The 10,826-nt window shown below is 42.1% G+C and overlaps 1 protein-coding gene across 1 annotated transcript; it reads right to left on the minus strand.

The window, feature by feature from the left end:
* Positions 1-331: 331 nt before the first annotated feature.
* LOC122690196 (phospholipase A and acyltransferase 5-like) lies at positions 332-1,787 on the minus strand. The gene has a single exon (XM_043897222.1). It carries the CDS (start codon positions 1,736-1,738, stop codon positions 818-820), a length of 921 nt encoding a protein of 306 aa, XP_043753157.1. The 5' UTR covers positions 1,739-1,787; the 3' UTR covers positions 332-817.
* Positions 1,788-10,826: the final 9,039 nt, after the last annotated feature.

Raw genomic sequence — 10,826 nt, forward strand, 5'->3', positions numbered from 1 at the left:
CAATGAATTGGGGTACTTCACATTAAGACATCAGTGACATACTGTTTTTTATCTTCCATTACATTGACAAAAATGAAAAAGAATGCCATCATCTAGAATTGGCAAAGCTGTGGGAAAACACACATTCTCATATACTTTTTGAGAGTGTGTGAATTTGCCTATCATTTTCAGTGGGGGTTAGAATCATCTACTGCAATTTAAAATGTCCATATATTTGATACAGAAATGCCACTTTTTTTTTTTTTTAGACAATAAAGAATAAAGCTGATGTATAATTTTTAAAAGAAAATATTTCTTGGGAAACCTGCTTCTGGATGAAGGCACAGTTGGCCCTGAGCAGAGAGTTACAGGTTTCCTTAAAGGCTTCCTCCCCTGAACCACACTAGGGGGGTCTGAAAGGGGCAGTAAAGAGAACTTCTGGAAAGAGTTCTTTGCTCCTGGGAACATTCAGCAGATCTTCCAGGATGTTAAAAAGCATCACAGACTAGGTTCAGCCTAAGAAGTAAGTAAGGCCCTTTTCCTACCAAAAAAAAAAAAAAAAGTTAAGATGAAGTATATGAAATGCCTAGCACAGTGCCTGGTGCCTAATAGATGTATAACAAATATTAGGTTCTTCCCACCCTGAGAGTCCAGGGGCCTATGAGCACATACATTGGATGTATTTCTGGAGGGGCAATTGGGTACATTCTAGATTCTTCCAGAAGCTCACAATTTTCTTACAAGGGGCCATGGAGAGAGGAAGGCAGGGGAGGGAAGGAGGCCTGGGTTCTCTTTGCCAGCTCAGCCGCTCTTCTTCTGCCTGGGGTTTTCAGCACCTTCAGGCTGTCACTGATTTGGGTCTTATGCTGTCCACCACGGCTGACAGCACCGCCCCTGCCGCCTTGGCTCCCTGCATCAGCACGTGCTCCACCTGCTGGCTCCTGGGCACGCCGTATCGCAGGTCGTTGACAAAGTGCTCGCAGTTGCCCTCGATCAGGCTGTACTGCACGATCCTGTTGACCATCTTTTTTGTCCGCTGGATGATCTTGTCCACAGGCAGGGGCAGGTACGTCCCATCCAGCTTGTTGTTGACCTTCCAGGAGCAGCCGTGCAGCACGTCCTCCAGACGACTGTATTTCACCACCGCCCGGTTGCTGAAGACAGAAGTGATGCTGCCAGCCTCAAACTCCTCACTTGGGGGAGCCAGGTGAACCACACAATCATCTTCCACATAGATGGCCCAGTGCTCATAGCCAATCCGAAAAATCTCAATCAGGTCTCCGGGTCTGGGTTTTGGTTTATCCTCCGCTGCTTGCTTCGTTAACCTGCCCGCAGTCCCAGGCTTCGGGGTTGAATTCCGCTCTGTTCTCTTCTGGTTGGGTGTGGACTCCAGGCTGACTACGGGCTTCTCCCCCTGCTGGACACTGCTTCTGCCCTGTTCTATCGTGTCCTGCTGTGGCTGCTTGGGCAAAAGCTGGTCCAACGCCTGAGATCCCACAGATTCTTCTTTCTGGAGGTCCGAGGGCCTGCTGGGACCTGGAGAACGACCCCGGAAGGCTCCAGGCCCGGGCGTGGCGGCTCGGTGGGGAGAAGCCCCACGCCCGCGGCGGCCTGACCGGGGCCCGGCTGGAAGTCCAGGAGCGGGCTGGGTGCCATTCGGCCCAGTACTCGCGGTTCCCAAGGCGGGCCTGACGCGGGAGCGTAAGGACCTAGGGAGGCGGCGCCCGCCCTCGCCCCGGGCGGCGGGGCTCAGGCCCATCCGGTTTGCTGCCGCCCCGCCGGTCCCCGGGCCTCGCAGGGGACGACGCGCCGGGCTAGCTCCCAGACGGCGCGGGCCCGGTCGGCGGCGCGCAGGGAGGGCAGACGGGCGCGGAGCCGGCACGCGGGCCAGAAATGCCACTTTTAAGAGTGTATACTAAAGACAAAACCCCAAAACCCATCATAGGCCCAAACCAAAACAATTGGAGTAAGCTAAATTTATGGTATATCAATACTATGTAATTCTAAGCAGTTGTTTAAAAGAATAACATCTTTATATATTAAAATAGATTCCCTAATACATATTTTATGCAAGGCTAGCAGAACAATAAGTATTATGAATCTATTTATGATTTTGCAAATGTATATTTTGTTAATGATATTGTATTATATGATACTAGAAAATGTATAGATAAGTTTAGGACGGTACTATAATGAATACTGTTGTTCATTGCCCAGAATCCTGATTAAAACTTAAGGATTCCCCCCCACTTCCCAGTTTCTCAGTGAGTGGGCTGCCTGCTGACAGCTGTAAGCTCTCAGTCTTTTCTGGAAATTGCCCTTGACTAGTAAGTCTTGCTTCATGAAAGATCACAGAGCCTATACATACTTCTAGTCATTTCCAGGGTAGAAATGCCAAGGTTCCTTACTGTAATACAGGACATCTCTGAAGGGTCATCCCAGATTTCTCCATGGCCTTGACTGTAGCTTTGGTTAAGATTGCACTGTAGCCTCCTTTTCCCCTCTGGCCATTCCTGCATCCTTCATTCCCTTCTATAGGTATTGATCATGGGAGCACAGCCTTATAAACCTGTCACACAGCAGTTTCTGTTTCAGGATCTGCTTCCCAGAGAAACCAACCTGTAACATTGAAAATTTATTATAATGTATACTCCCACAGAGGTAACTTTGAATGGAAGGGGAAAAGAGAGCTTACAATTTTCTATTTTATTGACGCCTGACTTTGAAATTTTATTCATGTAAGGTACATAACACTCTGGGCTTATGTCACAATTTTCCTATCAGTATAAAAACTATTTTCTTTCTAATTTTTAAAATAGGTTAAGATTTTGTAGACTCTCATGGACTTTAAGTTCTCCTTGACAGTGGATTTCTGGATTACCGATGTATGCCATGTATAGCTACCATAGCCTGTTGCTTGAAGTATGGAAGCTAACTCCTATTGAAATATATCATTTCTTTAATGAATTCCAGAGCTGTCATCTCATTAAAATAGCTCTAATTTATCCTTGTTGTCACTAGTATTTCCATAATTTATGCATCCTAATGATCTTTGAAAATTGCACCACTGATGAACAGTCATTCCCCCAAACACTTATTGAGTGCTTGCTATATACCAGACATATGGTACATATTCTAAGTTTTTAGGATGCAATGTGAAATAAAACAGAAAAAAAATTCCTTTCTATCCTAAAATTTATATTCTGGCAGGGAGTTAAAGCTTATGAGATTCTATTTATCTACTTATTTACTACTTTACTTACAGTAGATTATATGTGGTATGTCAGAAACTGTTAAGTTCTATGGTTAAAAAAGAAAAAAACATATATTCTGAATATATCTGACAAAAGAGGATAGGTTTTGCTGTTATAACTGCCTCCAAATCTGAATGTCTTTAGCAAAACATATTTTATTTCTCATTTCATCATTTAGAGCATGACTAGTTCCTATCACAGTGGGAAGGGAAAGTGGCAAATTAAATGTTACCTCCTAAAGGCTTCCAGCCCAAAGTGATACATGTCATGAATGCTCATATTTCATTAGCCAGAGTAAATCAGGTGGAAAAGCTGAACTTATAAGTGTAAAGTACAGTTCTTTCACACTCCTTAATAAAGGAGAAGTAGAATGACTTAACTGTTTCACTAACTTTTTGTAAGTGTGAAGAACTGGGGTGTGCAATGGAGATCGTTCCAGCTTTAAATCAGGTTGTAAAGATAGGTTTCATGGAGAAGCTATAATTTGGTCAAAGACAGAGGAGGTAAGATCATGGATACAACAGAGAGAGGAACCTCCCCCATTTTATTTTGTAAAAATTATTTTCCAGATAAAGGAAGTGGCTGATGTAAGGTCATCAGGCAGGACCATGCTCAGTGTGTGTGTGAGGAACAGCAAAGCCAGTGTGGCTGGAGTCAAATGAGCAAGATGGAGGGCAGTAGGAAGTCGGATGAGAGAGAAAAACTTTAGCAATAATATTTAGGACTTTGTAGGTTATAATAAGGACTCTGGCCTTTACTTCAAGAGAAATAGGGCGTCATTATGAGATTTTGTCTTCTGTGTAGACTGGGCCTCTCTCTCATCTCTTATGTCTTTGTTACTCCTATATGAAAGTATTTTCCCTTTTCCTTTCCCCTGATCTCTCTGAAAAACTGACTCTTATTCCATAATCAGCTTGCAATCTCCAAGTTTGTTCAGGACCTCTCAGTGGCTGAGTGCAAATAATCTCTGCTCTGCCAGGACTCTGCTGACGTCAGTCCTTACTTCATCACTGGTGCCCTTTTTCCTTTCCCTGGTCATCATGTGTGTGTGTGCTTAGCCACTCAGTCGTGTCTGACTCTTTGCGACCCCATGGACTGTAGCCTGCCAGGCTCCCCTATCCATGGGATTCTCTAGGCAAGAATACTGGAGTGGTCGCCATGCCCTCCTCCAGGGAATCTTCCCAACCCAGGGATTGAACCCAGATCTCCCACATTACAGGTGGATTCTTTACTCTCTGAGCCACTAGGGAAGTCCCTGGTTATTATATGCCAAATCATTTGCACTTACTGTCCCTCATACTTTCCAAAGCCTTGGACTCACTGATGCTACCCTTCAAAATCGGTTTTCCTAGAAAAGACCAGAGAACATTTTGGTATTTTCCATGCAGTTTTCCCTGTTTTCTCTACTAGATACAGTCCATACCACTGAAAAAAATGTATAGGAACTATGGCATTGCAAGGACTCCACTGTTCCTTTCATTGGTATGGGCATGGTGTGTAATGCATGCCAATTGTGTAAAATTCTTTGTCCAGAATGGCAATATATATTTTCTGAAATAAGACACAGTAATTATTGTTTACAGAGAGTTTCTTTTTGCATACTAGAAGCATATAACTACAAATAAAAACATAAAGCCTTCTCAAGTGGTCTCAGGAGATAACCTTGAATAATATATCTGCATTAGTCTGTTATAGCTGCTGTAACAAAACTGTCTTAGACTGGGTGGCTTATAAACAGCAGAAACTTACTTCTCATAGTTCTGGAGTCTAGGAAGTCCAAGATTGGGGCACTAACAGATTTAGTGTCTGGTGAGAGCCTGCTCTCTGGTTCATATCTAGCCATCTTTTTTCTGTGTCTTCACATGACAGAAGAGGCAATGGAGGTCTCTAGGCTCTAACATAAGGGCACTAATACTATTAACGAGGTCTCTACTCTTGTGACTTAATCACCTACCAAACCCACGTCCTAATACTATTACAATGGGGTTTCGGATTTCAACATATGAATTTTGGAGGGATATAAACATTCACTCCCTTGCATTTTGCCTGACTCCTGCCCCCAATTTAGGTCCTTCTCAAATGCAAAATATACTCACTACATTCTAACAGTCCTAAAAGTCTTAACTCACTCCAGTATTAACTCTTAAGTGTAAAATTAAAATTCTCATCTAAATATCTAAATCAGATGTGGGTGATATGATTCATCCTGGGGCAAATTGCTCTCCAGCTGTGAACTTGTAAAATAAGAACAAGTTATATGCTTCCAAACTATGATCGTGGAACAGGCATGGGATAGGCATCTCCATTCCAAAAGGGAGAAATAGGGAAGGAGAGGGGGATAAGGGATCCCAAGCAGGTTCATGCTACAAGGCAAACTCCATGAGCTCTTCAGGTTCATGAGTAATCCTCTTTACTTGATGTTCTGCCCTCCAGGCTCATCTGGATGGCCTGGAAAAGCTCTTTGCATGGGCCTTATAGCCATCGTCATCTAGAGTCCCAAATCTGTGGTTCTCTATGGCCTCATCCTTTTTTTTTTTTTTTTTTTATGTTTCGAAAGTATTTTTATTTTTATTTTTTTCCATTTATTTTTATTAGTTGGAGGCTAATTACTTTACAATATTGTAGTGGTTTGAGGCCCCACAGCTCATGTACTTTTGGAGCCAGTAGAGATGGCGCTATGTGAACACTACCAAAATTTGTTGCCTGTACCCTCTTGGAGGGTGGACATGGGGCCTGTGCTGTATCAAGGCCTCCTGAAGCCCTTTCTGGACTTACAAAGGACCATGCTGCTAAAGTGAGGAGCGGAGCCCAGGAGGTGATGTGGTGCCAGGCAGCACGCACCAAGGTCCTGCAGGTGCTGGTAACTCCTCCTTTGAAACACTTCTCCCCTCAAGCCCTTCTACTCTGGCCCTGTGATGGACATGGCAGCTCCAATGAAGTCTGAATTGCATCCGGGGTCTTTCTTCCATTGTTTTGGAGAATAGCTCCCAGCTTCTGCTGAGATGACTGATACATACTAACTTCCTGTCACTTGACCACACCCTTATTATTCTCTTCTGATCATGCTTTCTCATTTTTTATCATATGGATAGGCTGAGAATTTTCCTAATCTTTGAGTGCTATTGCTTTTTTGCTTTAACAATTTCATCTTTAGGTCATTCCTCACTTCTCACATTACTGCTGACACAGTCAGGAAGAACCAAGCTTCACTTTCAGTACTTTGTTTTAGATATAACTTAGGCTGAGTATCAAATTTTCTCACTGTTAAGTTCTACCTTCCACAAAATACTAGAACATGACTACAATTTAGCCAAGTTCTTTGCCACTTTATAACAAGAATTGCCTTTCCTTCAGTTTCCAATTGGAGAAGGCAATGGCACCCCACTCCAGTACTCTTGCCTGGAAAATCCCATGGACGGAGGAGCCTGGTGGGCTCTTTGCAATCCCATGGACTGTAGCCTACCAGACTCCTCTGTCCATGAGATTTTCTAGGCAAGAATACTGGAGTGGGGTGCCATTTCCTTCTCCAGGAAATCTTGACCCAGGGATCAAATCTGCAACTCTTGCATCTCCTGCCTTTACAGGCAGATTCTTTACCACTAGCGCCACCTGGGAACCTAAGAAGATGGAAATTTCCTCTACAGCTCTCTTCTTTTCATTCCAAACTCACATCAGAATTTCCTTTAAAGGTCTGTTCATTAAAATGTAGGTGTGTTCTAGCATACACCTCAAAATTCTTCCAGCCTTTATTCATTACACAGTTCCAAAGCTATTTGCACATTTTAGGTATTTGTTAGAACAACATCCCACTTCTCAGTACCAATGTCTATCTTATCTGGTTAGGATGATACAACAAAAATTCTTAGACTGGGTGGCTTATAAACAACAGAAATATATTTGCCACAGTTTCGGAGGCTGGCAAATATAAAATCAAGTTGCTGGCAGATTCAGTGTCTGGTGGGGTCTTACTTTCTGCTTCATAGACAGCCATCTTCTCACTGTCCTCACAAGGTAGAAAGGATGAAGACGCTTACCTGGGTTTCTTTTACAAGAGTGCTAATCCCATTCATAAAAGCACCACCTTTACTATCTAATCACCTACCAAAGGCCCCATCACATTGGAGGTTGGGATTTCAACACATGGATTTCACAGGAACATACACATGTAGTCTATAGCAATATCCAAGCATGGTTTCTGGAGAGAGATAATATATCTGAGTTCAAACCCTGGCTCTGATACTTATTATATTTACGATCTTAAATTCTCCTTGGTTTCCTTGCCTCTTATAAAAAGAAGTAGGATATATCTCATATATATTGCTGCCTGGCACATAGTTAGTGATCTATAAAGTTAAGTTGTTTTTATTATTCATCCTCATGCAAGTCAGTGTCCATGCTAAGGCTCTAGACTACCCCTGATTTAATGGGATGATGTGAAGCCTTCTAAGCTCCCTTTGGTCATAAACTGTCTTTTGCTTTTTCTGCTTTTGCCTTATCCTGCTGTTCCTGTGAGAGCAGCCCCATTATCAATTGAGTGACAGCTATCGATTTCTTGGCAACATCAGTCTTCCGCTTCAGTTTCCTTACCAAAGCCTGAATGAGATGGTTGTCTCTGTCTTGTTTTCAGGACATTAGCAAATGTGGTTCCTATTGGGTGATGAGGACTGCTCAAGCTGCAGTGTGTGCGTGGTGAAAGGCAAAGCTGTCTACCTGTCAATTACAACAGCAGTGGACAGCCATGCTTTATGTAATGCCAGTGACCAATGAAAGGGCTGACAGCTAAAAGATTATGGCTATTCTGTAGCTTTGCCCAGCAGCCCTGTGACTGCTTAAGTGAAAGTCACTCAGTCGCGTCCAATTCTTTGTGACTCCATGGACTATACGGTCCATGAAATTCTCCAGGCCAGAATACTGCAGTGGATAGCCTTTCCCTTCTCCAGGGGATCTTCCCAACCCAGGGATCAAACCCAGGTCTCCCGCATTGCAGGCAGATTCTTTACCAGCTGAGTCACCAGGGAAGCCCAAGAATACTGGAGTGGGTAGCCTATCCCTTCTCCAGGGAATCTTCCTGACCCAGGAATTGAACCGGGTCTTCTGCGTTGCAGGTGGATTCTTTACCAGCTGAGCTACTAGGGAAGCCCCATGGCTGCTTATGTTGGGTTCAGTTTTGGAATTTTGCTTAGAAATCCAGAGGCCATTCACCAGTTTGTAAAATGAGAACTTCTAATGACTGAAACCCCAAAATTATTTTTACAGTTGGGATACTCTTTGGTTGTGTAATTACATGTTTGGTACAGTAGAAATATAGTATATGGAGTCAATGTTTATTTCCTAAATTAAAAGTAAAGAAAGTCAGATTTACTTTTGTTAAATCTCAGATGTTTCCTGAAAAAGATATGCACTGAAATTGCAAAATTAGATCTGGGAATTTTCATGTCACTTCTGTAATCATTCCTTCAGTGGCTTCCTCCTGTAATGTGCACTTTTGACCCTGGATTTCTGGGATTTGCTTGTCTTCCCACACTATTGTTTAGCCTACCCTCCAATTATTCTCCGTACATTTTCTGTACGCTAATGAAATTGGCCAAATCTAATTTTATCCAGACATACTGTTTAATGTTTCTCTTCCATATGACTACTAACACTGGTCTCAGTTCATAAAATTTTCCCCATCTGTATTAAAATATCTGAGGTGGGCTCAACATTCAAAGTCCACCTAAAGTATAATCTTGCCCACTATTTATTTTTAGAAATTCTTGGGCAACTTGTCTTTCCCTCCACCAATGTTCTACAGTCTCTATTGTCTGTAACTCTTTTATGGTAGATATATCAGTCTTTTATTTTTTTCTTTTTTCTTTTTGCCACTGCTATATATTTTCCTTATAGCTGCTTGACTATATATGCCTAAAAGGGAAAAATTTTGTTTCTCTATTCAGATCCATTTTTGTTCAAGGTGGAGAACAGGCTCCTTCTAATATTCAGTTACTAACAACAATACCTATTTGAGGCAAAAATGCTATTGGAGTGGTTTTGTTTAGGGAGAAGGAAGTATCTAAAAAACTCATTGCCTTCTAGCCCAAACTTGGGGCAACCCTTGACTGATGCCTGACAGACTTTGGATCATAGAATCCCAGTTCCTTTTCTTGTGAGGAGGCTGTGGGAGAAAACTTCTGAGATAAACTTACACTCCAGAGGTATCATGTAGTATCACACTGAATCTACTGTCTACTGGGATTTGAGATCACATCCCTACTGGCTTCCTATGAATCCACATTCTGTTTCCTCCACTGCCTTTCCAGGTTCCTCTGTGAGTATTTTATTTTAAAAAATCACCTGCACAGAAATCTCCATCTCAAGGTCTCTTTCTGGAGAACAGCCTAAGGAAGATCGTTATGTTAAAAGCTATATTCTATTTACCATTTTACTTCTCAGAGTTTCCAACTGAGTGTCCAATGTATAGTAGCTATTTACATATTAACAGAATAATAAAAGAAGAAATGGATACATTAACACTGAATTGCTAATTGGTATTTCAGGGAGAAGTCAAAATGATTACCCCAAAGAGTAGAAAAGGAAAATTCTGACCATTCACTACTGCCCTTTACCAACTTAACCAGCAAAGCCAATAGCATTCCTTTCCTCAAGAATAATCTGAGAATAAAAGTGGCACTGGGCTTCCCAATCTGATTTTGATATTGACCATCTGGTGATGTCCATGTGTAGAGTCTTCTCTTGTGTTGTTGGAAGAGGGTGTTTGCTATGACCAGTGTATTCTCTTGGCAAAACTCTGTTAGTCTTTGCCCTGCTTCATTTTGTACTCCAAGGCCAAATTTTCCTGTTACTCCAGGTATCTCTTGACATCCTACTTTTGCATTCCATTCCTATGACAAAAAGGATATCTTTTGTTGGGTGTTAGTTCTAGAAGCTCTTGTAGGTCTTCATAGAACCACTCAACTTCAGCTTCTTCAACATTACTGGTCGGGGCATAGACTTGGATTGCTGTGATATTGAATGGTTTTCCTTGGAAACAAACAGATATCATTCTGTTCATTTTTGAAATTGCACCCAAGTACTGCATTTCAGGCTATTTTGGTGACTATGAAGGCTACTCCATTTCTTCTAAGGGATTCTTGCCCACAGTAGTAGAGGTCATCTGAGGTAAATTCACCCAGTCCAGTCCAATTTAGTTCACTGATTCCTAAAATGTCAATGTTCACTCTTGCCATCTCCCATTTGACCACTTCCAATTTCCCTTGATTCGTGGACCTAACATTCTAGATTCCTATGCACTACTGTTCTTTACAGTGTCAGACTTTATTTCCATCACCAGTCACATGCACAACTGGGTGTTGTTTTCACTTTGGCTCCATCTCTTCATTCTTTCTGGAGTTATTTCTCCACTCTTCTCCAGTAGCATATTGGACACATACCGATCTGGGGTGTTCATCTTTCATTGTCATATCTTTTTGCCTTTTCATACTGTTTAGGGGATTCTCAAGGCAAGAATACTGAAATGATTTATAGTGGTTTATCAGATTGGTTATATTCTTTGCAGCCAAAGATGGAAAAACTCTATACAGTCAGCAAAAACAA

Source organism: Cervus elaphus, chromosome X, assembly GCF_910594005.1.
Source record: "Cervus elaphus chromosome X, mCerEla1.1, whole genome shotgun sequence".
Lineage (NCBI taxonomy): Eukaryota > Metazoa > Chordata > Mammalia > Artiodactyla > Cervidae > Cervus > Cervus elaphus.